Below are 16,920 nucleotides of genomic sequence, written 5' to 3'. Positions count from 1 at the left end.
AAGCTGCTTTGCTGAAAATGTTTGTGGCTCTAGACCAGGCTCAGAATCAGCACAGCCTCATCTGTCATTTGTAGTGTAAGACGAGTCTGAACCTCAGACCCAAGACTTCTTGCCTAAATTCCTGAGACCTCAGCTGTGCTTTCTTCTCCCACACCTTCCCACATGCTAACCCTGGGGATATGCTTCTGTTTCAGCCCCCTGTGGCTGCTGAGCAGAGCTACCTCTGTACTTTGTCCTTAAGCAGCAAAGTCTCACACTCAAGCTTTTGGGGAAGATGCCAATGATGACATTAGCAGGTGAAGCCCAAAGACAGCATTTTGGCAAGGAGACAACATTGGGATAGGATAATTTTTCTTATGAAGCATTTGAGGGCCCCAGTGGCCATCAGGTCTCCTGGTGAATTGGAACACAGGCAAGGAGTCATAAATCAGAGGCAAGCAATCCTCCCACTTCAGTGAAAATCTACAGTAGGCGCCTATAATCCTAGCTACTCAGGAGGCTGAGGCAGGAGGATTCCTTGAATCCAGGAGGCAGAGGTTGCAGTGAGCCAAGATCTCACCACTGCATTCCAGCATTGGTGACAGAGTGAGACTCTGTCCCAAAAAAAGAAAAGAAAAGAAAAGAAAAGGATGAGCCTGGAATATCTTGCTATGCCAGAAAGTAAGGAATTGCTTAAGGATTGAGGGGGACATGACAAAAGGACACAGAATCCAGTCATTAGAAGATAATTTGAGCACTAAAGTAATATTATAATGGATTATAACCCATCAAACACAACCAAATTCATGATTCCATAATGATATAAATAAATACCTGAATACATTAAAAACTTAATGAGGAATATATAGTTATGTAGTATCAAAGAATCTACCCACAAAATATTTCTTAATTACAATGCAGGAAGAATGACATTATGGTGGAGGAGACAACAAGACACGATAATCAAAAATCAAAGTAAACATCACCCATAATGGGACAGATTGAAGTTATTTGTCACCAGATATGATGCAATGAGAAGTCAAAGCATCTTCTGTCATATTCCTGCCAAATTGAATAACCAGAATCTGATTATGAAGAAACATCAGATAATCCCAAATTGAGAAAAATTTTAGAAACTCCCAACCTATGCTTTTCAAAAGTGACAAGGTCAAGTCAGGCTGTGGTTCACTAAAGAGACATGACAACTAGTTGCAAAATATGATTCAGGATTCTAAACAGATTCTGAAATGAATATAATGAATATTATTGGGACTTATTGAGGAAACACTAATGGAAATGAGAATTAGATGGCCCCAGTGCATCAATACTAATATCCTGAATTTGAAAGTTATATTTTGGTTATATAATTGAATTGCCTGGCTTATAAAAGCTATATACTAAAATATTTCAGGTTTGGAACTTCAGGTCAGAAATTAGTCTCAAATGTTCAAAATAGAGAAAATTTTCTGTTTGTACCTCCAACTTTTTGTTACATTTATAGTTATTAAAATTATATAGATAAATATATAATATATATGCATTTGTATATGTGTGATACACATATACATAGATAAATGATATATATATATAAAACCAGCAATGGACTCGTATCTTAACTATGCAAGCCCTTCACAAAAGATTTGATATTGACAAAGGACATTTGAAAAAGCACTTGGCATCATGAAGCTTCATTGAAACGCAAATTAATACTACAATAAGATATTATTATGCACACATCAAAATGGTTAAAATGAAAAAGGACAACATAGTAAGTGTTGGCAAGAAAGAGAAGCAGCTGGCACTCCCAGTACAATTGTAAATTTATTAAACCATTTGGACAATTCTTTGGCAGTCATCAATAAAATGGAACACAGCACATCCAGCAATTATGCTCATAATTATAGCAACAGAAATTGTTATACTGGGATAACAGTGTATTAGAGTAACAACAGCACCATTTACAATAGCCACAAACTATAATCAACTCAAAAGTCCATAACAATACAATGAAAAGATACATTTTGGAATTGTTATAAAATAAAACACTCTAAAGTAATCCTAACTTACCTACTGTTATTTGTGACAACATGAATGAATCTCGCAAACAGAATATTAAGTGAAAATACTAGAGACTGAAAAATACATACTGTGATTCTATTTACATTAATTCACAAAACAGGCAAAACTAACCTGTGGCATAATACTGGAGATATCTAGTTGGGGAGGAAGGTAGAAGGAGACATAAGGGGCTTCTGGGGTCCTGGCAAAATTATTTTTCTTGACCTGTGTGTTGATTACACAGATGTGTTCAGTTCATGATAATTTATTGAGCTATATACATTTAGGATGTTTCCAATGTTCTCTTTGTATATTACACTCCAGTGAAAAGGTTTATTTAAAAAGAAGCAGTTTTTCTTCACAATTTTACCCAAACTGAGTTCTGCAATATGCTGTCACTGTGGAGGGCTTCAACTGGATGCCCTCCTGACCATCCATTTGGGCAATGATACTACACTAGGAAATCTCTCCAGTGTGAGTATCACTGAACTTGGAATTAAAACCTGGAGTCTAAAAAAAAAAAGATTATGTACTAATGCACTGGTGACACTTTACCTCACTCATTCACCAACTCCTCATTTCTGATAATAAAGTAGGAATTAGACTAGTGGATCTCTGAGATCTCTTCTGTCTCTAATTATCTATGTTTCTTTCATTCTTTGAAAGGACCAGGCAGAAGTCTCAGGAGAAAGAAGGAACCAGAGACCCATTTTTCAAGAAATAAAATGATGGTTTTAAGGAGAGCCATTGAGATCATTTTGTCTAAAATAAGATAGTGCACTTCTTTTAGAGTTCAGAGCTACATGAACCAAGCAGTAAAATAACTTTCTCTTTATCTCAGATAAATTATTCACCAAAACCTCGACTGACTCAGATTCTAAAGGTTACAAAACCAATGCCACACCGTAATTGTAATCAACCTGTGTTGCAACTGTTGACTTGGTTAATGGGTGTTTGAAAGTCACTGATTATCCTGAGTAATGAAATATTGCCTCATAGTACATGGTAAGTAAATGTTGGTGACTCTGGTTGAACTGAATTTCTTGCTTGGAGGGAATGGTGTAAGAGTTAGGAGAAAGGGTTCCAGCCTTGACCCTTTCATCTTGTCTCTGTGTCCTTGAACAAAATACTGGGTCTCCAAGGCCCAGCTTCCTTATCTCTAATGTGGGAATAATTTTACCATAGGCAAGGGTAATTGAGAGAATCAAAAGGGTTATAATGCATATGAAAATTCTCTGTAAATTATCAGAATCCCTGTAAACATGTTTGATAAAACATTGTCGATACGGGATCTTGACAAAACTTAATTTTTTCTTATTGCAGTTAGAAATAACTGCACTAATCCAGTATTATTTACAATAACCAAGATCTGGAAATGACCTAATTGTTCATTGACAAATAAATGGATGAAGAAATTGTGGTGTATATTTATATACACAATGGAATATTTTTTAAACTTAGAAAGGAGATACTGCTGTTTGCAACAACATGAAGTGAAGCTGGAGGATATTATGCTAAGTGATATAAGCCAGATACAGAGGAAAAAAGACTGTATGATTTCACTTATAAGAAGAATCTTTAAAAAGTCAAATACATAGAAACAGAGAGTAGAATGGTGGTTACCAAAAGTGGGAAGGGGAGGAAATGGAAAAACGTGCATCAAAGGGCACAAATTTGTGGTTAGATAGGATGAATAAGTCTAAATATATAATATACAGCCAGAGGACTATAGATAATATGCCATACTGAAAATTTGCTAAGAGTAGATTTTAGGTGCTTATGCCACAAAAAAGAAGGTAATTATAGAATTGATGAATATGTAAATTTTTTTAACTGTAGTAAGCATTCCACTGTATATATGTCTACTAAGCAAAAAATGTTGAATGCCATAACTATATACAATAGAAATAAAGCAAACAAGTAACTGTACTAGTCATTTAGAATACCATGATGATATCTTTACAGAATATGCCTTTGTACAAGCATTGGCATTAGTGATCTAGAAATGTACGTATCATTTCAGTGATATATAGAAGCTCCTGACCACTAAATCATCTCCTGTTCAGGTCTGCACAGTCATGTTTGTTCTGTGCTTTGGGTCTATTTAATAATTTTCCTATTTCCCATCCACCACTGAAGCACATGCCTGTTGTTCTGCCTATAATTCCCCTTCTTTGCTGTGCAATATTTCATTCCATTATTTCTGACACAGACAGACAGAAAAAGCAGCAGAAACAGCTGTGTCTGGAGGTGACTGGGAGGTGGAGAAGCCATAGTTTCTGAGATCTTACCTACTGAATTCTCTGAGATTGGTTTTTTTCTCAGTTAATACTGAGTAGGTTTCACCTCTGCAGTGACAGAGAGAGGAGAAACCCTAGCTTTTATTTCTTCTCTTGAGAATGTACAGATCTGTTATTTTGTGAACAGTGTGGTGTACATTCAGAGTGATGAATGTTTTTAGGATTTATTTTATTTTGCTAAAACTGTTCTCAAGGCAGCTCTGGTTTAAGTGATAATGCACCACAGTGGGCATCAGAAGATCTCAGTTCAAATCCCAGCCTGCCATTTATCGGCTATGGGACACTGGACAGGTCATCTGTTGTTCTAAAGTTTCCCTTTCCCCATTTGAAAAATACGAAGTAATATTCTTAGCTGTCCAGTGTTTTTCAGGGGGGGTTAATGGAAGAAGGTGCATATGTTTACTTAGCTAGTTAATTGATAAACTGTTTAGCCATTTAAGATAAATGAGTTTGTTAGCTGCTTTATGTTTAGGCAGCTGTAATGTTAATATTATGCTAAAATATTTCAAAAAGATCTCATTTTTAAGGAAAATGTTCTAGTGTTTGAGAAAGCATTAGAATGTTGCAGTCTTGCTGATCCTTAGCTCAGCTAGGTCTGAGTTGTCTCATGAAGGAAGAGTTAGACACACAAACACCGGAGAGTGAGTGGAATAGAATTTATTAAGTGACAGGAAAACTCTCAGCAATGAGAGGGTTCCTGAAAACAGGTTGTGGGTTGCCACTTCACAGTTGAATACTAGGGCTTTTATAGAAAAGCTGATGTGGCTGGGATCTTTATTTACATAAGGCATGAATTCCCTGTGTTTCTACCCCCTCTTTCCATTACCCATGTGAGCCCTTAGTGTAAGCCACTCCATACTGATTTATTTCCCTTACTGTCATGTGTTAAAGGATGGAATTTTTCACTGCCAGCATGTTTAGGGAAGCTCCCTGTGCAAGTTCCCTTATATGCACAAAACATCCAGTGTACGTACTTGAGGATTGTGTGGATTGGATAATGACCTGGATGGGTTGGAGGTTCTCTGGGGACCGGAACTATCTGCCTAAAGCAAGCTGGCTAGCTCCTCTCAATAAGATAAACATTATTTTATATATAAGGGACATAATGCACAGATTGCCTTTACAGTCATATTTCCAAGTTGTCCAATCTAAAAATCCAAAGTTTTGAATAATTATTTGATGAAATAATTTATTTCATTGGTTCTCAATTTTGGCTGCACAGTGGAACCACCTGGGGTGTTTAAAAAAACTGGGCCCCGCCTGGCGTGATATCTCATGCCTGTAATCCTGGCACTTTGGGAGGCCGGGGTGGGCGGATCACCTGAGGTCAGGAGTTTGAGACCATCCTGACCAACATGGGGAAATCTCTTCTCTACTCAAAAACAAACAAACAAAACACAAACACACACACACACACACACACACACACACAAATTAGCCAAGCATGATGGATTATGCCTTTAATTCCAGCTATACCAGAGGCTGAGGCAGGAGAATTGCTTGAACTGAGGAGGTGGACGTTGCAGTGAGCTGAGATCACACCATTGCACTCGAGCCTGGGCAAGAGGGAAACTCCATCTCAAAAAAAAAAAAAAAAAAAAAAAAAAAGGGCTCTGCTTCAGACTAGTTAAACGAGAATCTCCAGGGTGGGGCATTGAAAAGGAGAACAAGAGAAAAGAAAAACTTTTTCAGTGAGCCAGCGTCCATTCAGAAGAGAGATCAAAGTGCTTCTTCCTGACTGGTCACAGTCAGAGTCAGAATCACAGGTGGATTAGCAGGGAGTGTTATAAAAGCCTTAAAGTGAAAGCCTGCAGTTGTCTTACTAAGAAGAGATGGATCCAGCTGTGGCTCTGGTGTTCTGTCTCTCCTGTTTGCTTCTCCTTTCACTCTGGAGTCAGAGCTCTGGAAGAGGGAGGCTGCCGTCTGGCCCCACTCCTCTCCCGATTATTGGAAATATCCTGCAGTTAGATGTTAAGGACATCAGCAAATCCTTAACCAATGTAAGTATGTTTTATGCTCCTCTAGTAATGTACAAGGTGTATTTAACCTCATGATTCTTTAAGTTTTGTTTATTTTTTTTGTGATTTCTTTTTATTTTTATTTCTATTTTTTAAATTTTTATTTCATTTTAGGTTTTGGGGTACATGTGAAGAACACGCAAGATTGTTGCATAGGTACACTTGTACATGGCAGTGTAATTTGCTACCTTCCTCCCCTTTACCTACATTTGGCATTTCTCCCCATGCTATCTCTCCCCAGCTCCCCGCCTCCCGCTGTCCCTTCCCTACTTCCCCCCAACAGCCCCCAGTGTGTGATGCTCCCCTCCCTGTGTCCATGTGTTCTCATTGTTCAACACCTGCCTATGAGTGAGAATATGTGGTGTTTGATTTTCTATTCTTGTGTCAGTTTGCTGAGAATGATGGTTTCCAGGTTCATCCATGTCCCTACAAAGGGCACAAACTCATCGATTTTTATGGCTGCATAATATTCCATGGTGTATATGTGCCACATTTTTCCTGTCCAGTCTATCATCGATGGGCATTTGGGTTGGTTCCAGGTCTTTGCTATTGTAAACTGTGCTGCAATGAACATTCGTATGCATGTGTCCTTATAGTAGAACAATTTATAATCCTTTGGATATATACCCAGTAATGGGATTGCTGGGTCAAATGGAATTTCTATTTCTAGGTCCTTGAGGAATCGCCACATTGTCTTCCACAATGGTTGAACTAATTTACACTCCCACCAACAGTGTAAAGGTGTTCCTATTTCTCCACATCCTCTCCAGCATCTGTGGTCTACAGATTTTTTAATGATCACCATTCTAACTGGCGTGAGATGGTATCTCAATGTAGTTTTGATTTGCATTTCTCTAATGACCAGTGATGATGAGCATTTTTTCATATGTTTGTTGGCCTCATGTATGTTTTCTTTTGTAAAGTGTCTGTTCATATCCTTCGCCCACTTTTGAATGGGTTTGTTTGTTTTTTTCTTGTAAATCTGTTTTAGTTCTTTATAAATTCTGGATATCAGCCCTTTGTCAGATGGGTAGACTGCAAAAATTTTTTCCCATTCTATTGGTTGATGATTCACTCTAATGACTGTTTCTTTTGCCGTGCAGAAGCTCTGGAGTTTGATTAGGTCCCATTTGTCTATTTTGGCTTTTGTTGCCAAGGCTTTTGGTGTTTTGGTCATGAAGTCCTTGCCTATGCCTATGTCCTGAATGGTTTTGCCTAGATTTTCTTCTAGGGTTTTTATGGAGTTAGGTCTTATGTTTAAGTCTTTAATCCATCTGGAGTTAATTTTAGTGTAAGGTCTCAGGAAGGGGTCCAGTTTCTGCTTTCTGCACATGGCTAGCCAGTTTTCCCAACACCATTTATTAAACAGGGAATCCTTTCCCCATTGCTTGTTTTTGTCAGGTTTGTCAAAGATCGGATGGTTGTAGATATGTTGTGTTGCCTCTGAGGACTGTTCTGTTCCATTGGTCTATATCTCTGTTTTGGTCCCAGTACCATGCTGTTTTGATTACTGTAGCCTTGTAGTATAGTTTGAAGTCCGGTAGTGTGATGCCTCCTGCTTTGTTCTTTTTGCTTAGAGTTGACTTGTCTATGCAGGCTCTCTTTTGGTTCCATGTGAAGTTTAAGGTGGTTTTTTCCAGTTCTGTGAAGAAGGTCATTGGTAGCTTGATGGGGATAGCGTTGAATCTGTAAATTACTTTGGGCAGTGTGGCCATTTTCACGATATTGATTTTTCCTAACCATTAACATGGAATGTTTCTCCACCTGTTTGTGTCCTCTCTTATTTCGTTGAGCAGTGGCTTGTAGTTCTCCTTGAAGAGGTCCTTTACGTTCCTTGTTAGTTGTATTCCTAGGTATTTTATTCTCTTTGTAGCAATTGTGAATGGCAGTTTGTTCTTGTTTTGGCTCTCTTTAAGTCTGTTATGGGTGTATAGGAATGCTTGTGATTTTTGCACATTGATCTTGAATCCTGAGACTTTGCTGAAGTTGCTTATCAGTTTCAGGAGATATTGGGCTGAGATGATGGGGTCTTCTAGATATACAATCATGTCATCTGCAAATAGAGACAATTTGACTTCCTCCTTTCCTAATTGAATACCCTTTATTTCTTTTTCTTGCCTGATTGCTCTGGCTAGAACTTCCAGTACTATATTGAATAGGAGTGGTGAGAGAGGGCATCCTTGCCTAGTGCCAGATTTCAAAGGGAATGCTTCCAGTTTTTTCCCATTCAGTATGATATTGGCTGTAAATTTGTCATAAATAGCTTTTATTATTTTGAGATACGTTCGGTCAATACCTAGTTTATTGAGGGTTTTTTAGCATAAAGGGCTGTTGAATCAAGGCCTTCTCTGCATCAATTGAGATAATCATGTGGTTTTTGTCTTTGGTTCTGTTTATGTGGTGAATTATGTTTGTAGACTTCCGTATGTTGAACTAGCCTTGCATCCCCGGGATGAAGCCTACTTGATCATGGTGGATAAGCTTTTTGATGTGCTGTTGCAATCAGCTTGCCAGTATTTTATTGAAGATTTTGGCATCTATGTTCATCATGAATATTGGCCTGAAGTTTTCTTTTCTTGCTGAGTCTCTGCCGTGTTTTGGTATCAAGATGATGTTGGTCTCATAAAATGATTTGGGAAGGATTCCCTCTTTTTGTATTCTTTGGAATAGTTTCAGAAGGAATGGTACCAGCTCCTCTTTGTATGTCTGGTAGAATTAGGGTGTGAACCCTTCTGGACCTGGGCTTTTTTTTGGGTGGTAGGCTCTTAATTGCTGCCTGAACTTCAGATCTTGTTGTTGGTCTATTCAGGGTTTCGACTTCTTCCTGGTTTAGGCTTGGGAGGATGCAAGTATCCAGGAATTATTCATTTCTTCCAGGTTTACTAGTTTATGTGCATAGAGTTGTTTGTAATAATCTCTGATGATGGTTTGTATTTCTGTAGAATCTGTGGTGATATCCCCTTTATCGTTTTTTGTTGCATCTATTTGATTATTCTCTCTTTTCTTTTTTATTAATCTGGCTAGTGGTCTGTCTATTTTGTTGATCTTTTCAAAAAACCAGCTCCTGGCTTTATTGATTTTTTGAAGGTTTTTTTGTGTCTCTATCTTATTCAGTTCTGCTCGGATCTTAGTTATTTCTTGTCTTCTGCTAGGTTTTGAGTTTTTTTGATCTTGCTCCTCTAGCTCTTTCAATTTTGACGATAGGGCGTCAATTTTAGATCCCTCCTTGCTTCTCATGTGGGCATTTATTGCTATTTATTTTCCTCTAGAGACTGCTTTAAATGTGTCCCAGAGATTCTGGTATGTTGTGTCTTCGTTCTCATTGGTTTCGAAGAACATCTTTATTTCTGCCTTCCTTTCATTGTTTATCCAGTCAACATTCAAGAGCCCGCTGTTCAGTTTCCATGAAGCTGTGCAGTCCTGACTTAGTTTCTGAATTCTCAGTTCTAACTTGATTGCACTGTGGTCTGAGAGACTGTTTGTTATGATTTCCGTTCTTTTGCATTTGCTGAGGAGTGATTTACTTCCAATTATGTGGTCACTTTTAGAATAGGTGCTATGTGGTGCTGAGAAGAATGTGTATTCTGTGGATTTGGGGTGGAGAGTTCTGTAAATGTCTATTAGATTTGCTTGGTCCAGGTCTGAGTTCAAGTCCTGGATATCCTTGTTAATTTTCTGTCTCATTGATCTGTCTAATATTGACAGTGGGGTGTTAAAGTCTCCCACTATTATTGTGTGGGAGTCTAAGTCTCTTTGTAAGTCATTAAGAAATTGCCTTATGTATCTGGGTGCCCCTGTGCGTATATATTTAGGATCGTTAGCTCTTCCTGTTGCATTGATCTTTTTACCATTATGTAATGTCCTTCTTTGTCTCTTTTGATCTTTGTTGGTTTAAAGTTTATTTTATCAGAGACGAGAATTGCAACTCCTGCTTTTTTTTGCTTTCCATTTGCTTGGTAAATCTTCCTCCCTCCCTTTCTTTTGAGCCTTTGTGTATCCTTGCATGTGAGGTGAGTTTTGTGGATACAGCACACCGATGGGTTTTGGGGTTTTAGCAATTTGCCAGCCTGTGTCTTTTGATTGGGGTATTTAGCCCATTTACATTTAGGGTTAGTATTGTTATGTGTGAATTTGATCCTGCCATTTTGATGCTAGCTGGCTGTTTTGCCCATTAGTTGATGCAGATTCTTCATTGTGTTGATGCTCTTTACCATTTGGTGTATTTTTGGAGTGGCTGGTCCTGGTTGTTGCTTTCTATGTTTAGTACCTCTTTCAGGAGTTCTTGTAAAGCAGGCCTGGTGGTGATGAGATCTCTGAGTACTTGCTTGTTCGGAAAGGATTTTATTTTTCCTTCACTTATGAAACTTAGTTTGGCTGGATATGAAATTCTGGGTTGAAAGTTCTTTTCTTTAAGGATGTTGAATATCAGCCCCCACTCTCTTCTGGCTTGTAGGTTTTCTGCTGAGAGATCTGCTGTGAGTCTGATGGGCTTCCCTTTGTGGGTAACATGATCTTTCTCTCTGGCTGCCCTTAGCATTTTCTCCTTCATTTCAACCCTGGTGAATCTGATGATTATGTGTCTTGGGGTTGCTCTTCTTGAGAAATATCTTTGTGGTGTTCTCTGTATTTCCTGGACTTGAATATTGGCCTGCCTTGCTAGGTTGGGGAAATTTTCCTGGATAATATTCTGAAGAGTATTTTCCAGCTTGGATTCATTCTCTCCATCACATTCAGGTACACCTATCAAACGTAGATTAGGTCTTTTCACATAGTCCCATATTTCTTGTTGACTTTGTTCATTCCTTTTTACCCTTTTTTCTCTAATCTTGCCTTCTCGTTTTATTTCATTGAGTTGATCTTCGACCTCTGATATCCTTTTTTTGCTTGGTCAATTCGGCTGTTGAAACTTGTGTATGCTTCATGAAGTTCTCATGTTGTGTTTTTCAGCTCCATCAATTCACTTATATTCCTCTCTAAGTTGTCTATTGTCATTAGCATTTCATCAAATCTTTTTTCAAGGTTCTTAGTTTCTTTGCATTGGGTTAGAACATGTTCTTTTAGCTCACAGAAGTTTCTTATTACCCACCTTCTGAAGGCTGATTCTGTCAATTCATCGCTCATTCTCCATCCAGCCTTGTTCCCTTTCTGGTGAGGAGTTGTGATCCCTTGTAGGAGGAGAGGCATTCTGGTTTCGGGTGTTTTCATCCTTTTTGTGCTGGTTTATTCCCATCTTTGTGGATTTATTCACCTGTCATCTTTGTAGTTGTTGACTTTCAGATTGGGTCTCCGAGTGGACGTCCAGTTTGTTGATGATGAAGTTATTTCTTCCTATTTCTTGGTTTTCCTTCTAGCAGTCTGGCCCCTCTGCTGTAGGACTGCTGAGGTCCACTCCAGGCCCTGCTTGCCTGGGGATCACCTGCAGCAGCCTCTGCGCTTTCACTGGGAGCTGCAATCCTGAGCTGCTCCTAATCGGCCATCTTGGATCCTTGTTTAATTTTTAAGTAATAAATGATAATTGCATATATTAATGGGGTACAATATTGCATTTTGGTACATGTATACATTGTGAATTGATCATATCAGGTTAATTAGCATATCCATCATCTCAAATGTTTGTCATTTCTTTGTAATGAGAAAAGTTAAAATCCTCTCTTTTTTAGCTGTTTTGAAATATACAATACATTCATATTAATTAGAGTCACCTTGCTGTCCAATAGAACACCTGAGCTTTTTTATCCTATCTAACTGTAATTCTGTACCTGTTGACCAATGTCAACCTTTATTTGGCCCACCTCCACCTGCCAGCCTCTGGTAATCACCATTCTAATCTCTACTTCTGTTTTTTGAGATAGAGTCTCACTCTGTTGCCCAGGCTGGAGTGCAGTGGTGCGATCTTGTCTCACTGCAACCTCTGCCTCCTGAGTAGCTGGGACTAAAGATGCATGCCACCATGCCTGGCTAATTTTTGTATTTTTTAGTAGAGATGGGGTTTCACCATATTTGCCAGGCTGGTCTCAAACTCCTTACCTTATGATCCACCTGCTTTAGGCTTCCAAAGTGCTGGGATTACACCCATACACCACAGTGCCCAGCCTCTAATCTCTACTTCTATGGGTTCAACTTTTTATGTTTCTACGTAGAAGTGCGATCATATGTGATATTTGTCTCTCTGTCCTTGGCTTATTTAACTAACATGATGTCCTCTAGATTGATCCATGCTGTCATAAATATGAAAAACTGTCATAAATAAGAGTATTTCTTCCTTTTTAAAAGACTGAATAGCATTTCATTATACATATATGCCATGTTAAAAAACCATTACTTTATTGGTGGACACAGGTTGTTTCTATAACTTGGCTACTGTCAATAGCACTGCAATAAACAGGGAAGTACAGACATCTCTTCTACATACTGACTTCAATTCCTTTGGGTATATACTGGTAGTGAGATTGCTGGATCATCTGATAGTTCTATTTTTAGGTTTTTGAGGAATCTCCATAATGTTTTCTCAAATAACTATGCTAATTTACATACCCAAGGTTCACTTTTTTCCACATCTTTGTCAACACTTGTTATGTTTTTATCTTTTTGATAATAATAACAGCCAATCTAAGAGTTGTGATGTGATATCTCATTGTGGTTTAAATTTGCATTTCTCTGATAATTAAATTTGTTGGGTATTTTAAAAATAGATCTGTTGGCCATTTGTATGTCTTCTTTTGAAAACTGTCTACTCAAATACTTTGCCCATTTTATTTATTTATTTATTTACTTATTTTCAGAGACAGGGTTTTACTCTGTTACCTGGGCTGGAGTGTAGTGATGGGATCATGGTTCACTGCAGCCTTTAGCTCCTGGGCTTAAGCAGTCCTCCCACCTTAATCCCCCAAGTAGCTGGGACTACAGGTACATGTCACCATGCCTGGATAATTTTTAAATATTTTGTGGAGATGTGGTCTCCTTATGTTGCCCAGGCTGGTCTTGAACTTTTGGACTCAAGCAGTCCACCCACCCTGGTCTCCCAAAGTGCTGGGATTACAGGCATGTGCCATTGCACTCAACCCCTTTGCTCATTTTAAATAGAATTGTTTATTTTCTTGTTATTGAGTCATTTGAGTTTCTATATATTTTGGATATTAGCCCCTTAGTTTATGTCTGATTTGCAAATATTTTCTCCTAATCTGTGGATTGTCTCTTGACTCTATGACTTATTTCCTTTGCTGTGCAGAAGCTTTTTAGGTTGTCAGAATCTCATTTGTCTAGTTTTGCTTTTGTTGCCTGTGCTTTTAGGATCATATCCAAGAAATCATTACCTAGACCAATGTCATAGAGTTTTACTCTATGATTTCTTCTAGTAATTTTTAGTTTAAGGTCTTATGCTTAAGGCTTTAATTCATTTTGAGTTAATTCTTGTATAAGGTGTGAGATTAGGGTTCTCTTTTATTCTTTTGCATATGAACATCCATTTTCCCAACATTTTTTGCTGAACAGTGCTTTCCCCATTGTGTGTTCTTGGCACCTTTGTAAAACATCAATTGACTATAGATGTGTGGGCTTATTTCAGGGTTCTCTATCCTTTTCCTTTAATCAATGTGTCTGTTTTTATGCTAATGCTATGCTGTTTGGCTTACTACAGCTTTGTAACATATTTTGCAATTCAATAGTGTGATGCCTCTAGCTTTATTATTATTTTTTGGTTAAGATGCCTTTGGCTATTTGGGGTCTTTTGTGGTTCCATACAAATTTTAAAATTGTTGTTTTCTGTTTCTGTGAAGAATGAGATGAAAATTTTGATAGGGATTGCATTGAAGCTGTATACAGCTTTGGGTAGTATGGACATTTTGCTGCTATTAGTTTTTCCAATCCATGAACATGGGATATCTTTGCATTTATTGTGTCATTTTGAATTTTTTAAATCAATGATTTGTAGTTTTTAGTATATAGATTTTTCTTGGTTAAATTTATTCCTAAGTATTTTATTTTTTGATGCTACTATAAGAGAATTGTGCTCCTAATTTCTCTTTCAGACAGTTTGTTTTTAGTGTCTAGAAATGCCACTGTTATTTGCATGTTGATTTTGTATCCTTCGAGTTTACTGAATTTGTCAGGTCTAGCCCTTTTGTACTGAAGTTTTTAGGATTTTCTATATATCAGATTATGTCATCAGGAAACATACAACTTTACTTCATCCTTTCCTATATGAATACATCCTTTCCTGTATGAATATTCCTATATGAATATTTTCTTTCTTTAGTCTAATTGCTCTGATTAGGACTTCCAGTACTCTTAAACAGAAATGGTCAGATGGGGCATTCTTGTCTTGTTTCTGATCTTACAAGAAAAGCTTTTAGCTTTTCATCTTTAAATATGATGTTAGCTGTGGGCTTGTCATATATAACCTTTAATGTCACATAGAACATTCTGTATTACTGGAGGTCATTTATATGGGTTATATGTTATATTAAAGGAACATTCCTCAACATTCATCCTGTATTACCAGAGGTCAATTATTAAAATATGTTATTGTAAAGCAAATACTTCCTGTGGAGTATTTTTTTCTTTTGTGTGTCATTGTCAGAAATAGTGGAATAAAATAATGCATTTTGCCAGAAGAGAAAAATTTTAAGTTGTAAGGTAGAATCAAAATGATAAAGGGCTGCTGCTTTTCTTTGTTTTTACAGTCATTTGCTATAATGTTTTTGCCTGAAGGGAAATGGTAATGGAAGTGTTTTGTGATTAGAGATTTTATTTGAGAAGTCAGTCACTGTATATGCTATGTACTTTGCTTAGATTAGCCATGATCATTAAACTTTTTAAAAAAGCAAATCATGCCTGATGTCAAATAAATATCTATTAGTTCATCATAAACATAAATGAATGAAAGAAAGAATTAATTAGTCAAGGCCATCAGGGTGGTAACAGAATATTTATGGCCTCTCTACAAAGTGCTATCTGTGACCTATGAGTATACAGCATGGAAGACATTGTTCCTTTATGAGATGCCATTTGTCCTTATACTACCTCTGTTGGGTCCACTCTCTTTCTGTGATAATTATGCGAGTGGATCTAAGAGTGGGCTTGGCAGTAGAATCATCTGGGTGATTTAAAAAGGTATAGATATTTTAGTATTGATGATAGGGTTCCTGCATCAGGATCCCTATGGGATGAGCTTTGCAGGGGATCCTGAAGCAGTGTCCTAGTGGCTGATTATTGGTTCAAATGTGGACATTGGGAACTGATAAATTGCTCAGGCATCAGAGGTTGACTAAGCAGGCTTCAAATTTGGACCTCCTATTTATCAGTTGTGGGACACTGACAGTGAATTTGAAATTCTTTAAAATTCAATCTGTCTTATCTGTAAAACAGAGTAAACAAATTTAGTTCAAGGTGTTGATATGATGATTGAGTGTAATAACCTGCATACTAATTTCCTGGGCCACTGCCTGGCACATTGAAGGCACTGTATATGTGCAGCTAAAACAATAATCATTATATTTATGTAAAATCCACAAATATTTAAAGCTGTATTTGACAGATTAATAATATCAACATTATGATGATAATATCAGTCTAAATCATGGACAATATATAGACCAAATACTGACTTTTGCTACTATTTGAATCTCCTTTTCTATGTTCAGTTCTCAAGTCTATGGCCCTGTGTTCACTGTGTATTTTGGCCCGAAGCCCATTGTGGTGTTGCATGGATATGAAGCAGTGAAGGAGGCCCTGATTGATCATGGAGAGGAGTTTTCTGGAAGAGGCAGTTTCCCAGTGTCTGAAAAAGTTAATAAAGGACTTGGTAAATATAGATAAATGTGCATGTATCATGTGTATGTGTACATGTGTATGTATTGGGCAGTGGTTATAGGGATGGGGAGGATGAAAAACAGGTTTGAAGGGCTCCTAGGACAGAACTTGACCCATCCATGTGGTTGCCAAGTATCAGCTCCCTTCTTGTTTGGAATTTTCCTCCAACTTTCTGTTTTCTGTTCTGTTAGGAATCCTTTTCAGCAATGGAAAGAGATGGAAGGAGATCCGGCGTTTCTCCCTCATGACTCTGCGGAATTTTGGGATGGGGAAAAGGAGCATCGAGGACCATATTCAAGATGAAGCCCGCTGCCTTGTGAAGGAGTTGAGAAAAACCAATGGTGGGTGACTTTTTTTTTTTTTCCCGGAAGAATGTTTTCTAAAATTTATTTTAATTTATTTTGAAATTGATACATAACCTTTATACATATTTCTGGGGTACATGTAATGTGTTGAGAACATTTCTAGCTATCTTGAAATATACAATACTCTGACATTAACAAACTGCTATCTTCTCTAATGACATCCCTGGAAACCTCCTAGGGGTGGCCAAGTCTTTCATTATAGGCAGTGGTTGTCAGTCCTCATATGGAGTGGGTAGGTTTGAAGCAAAGAGCCAAGGCAGCTTTTGTGCACCTATGCTTGTGTGCGTACACAATGACTATGCATACAGTGTGAATATAAAAGGCTCATTGAATTTTATTCTGTTCCAGACTTCATTTGTTTTCAAATCATTACAGCATGAATTTAGGTTT

The 16,920-nt window shown here is 37.7% G+C and overlaps 1 protein-coding gene across 1 annotated transcript in view; it reads left to right on the top strand.

The window, feature by feature from the left end:
• Positions 1 to 5,822: 5,822 nt before the first annotated feature.
• CYP2C18 (cytochrome P450 family 2 subfamily C member 18) overlaps positions 5,823 to 16,920 on the top strand; it is a 38,704-nt gene continuing 27,606 nt past the window's right edge. The window contains exons 1-4 of the mRNA XM_064374093.1: positions 5,823 to 6,337; positions 8,197 to 8,198; positions 15,997 to 16,157; positions 16,357 to 16,506. Coding sequence (XP_064230163.1) covers positions 6,170 to 6,337; positions 8,197 to 8,198; positions 15,997 to 16,157; positions 16,357 to 16,506 — 481 coding nt within the window. The 5' untranslated portion in view covers positions 5,823 to 6,169. The remainder of the gene's footprint in view (positions 6,338 to 8,196; positions 8,199 to 15,996; positions 16,158 to 16,356; positions 16,507 to 16,920) is intronic.

Source organism: Aotus nancymaae, unplaced genomic scaffold (assembly GCF_030222135.1).
Source record: "Aotus nancymaae isolate 86718 unplaced genomic scaffold, 86718_ANA_hifiasm-v0.15.2.pri h1tg000010l, whole genome shotgun sequence".
Lineage (NCBI taxonomy): Eukaryota > Metazoa > Chordata > Mammalia > Primates > Aotidae > Aotus > Aotus nancymaae.
Note: the sequence above shows the minus strand (reverse complement) of the source record. Positions and strands in the feature narration are given on the sequence as shown.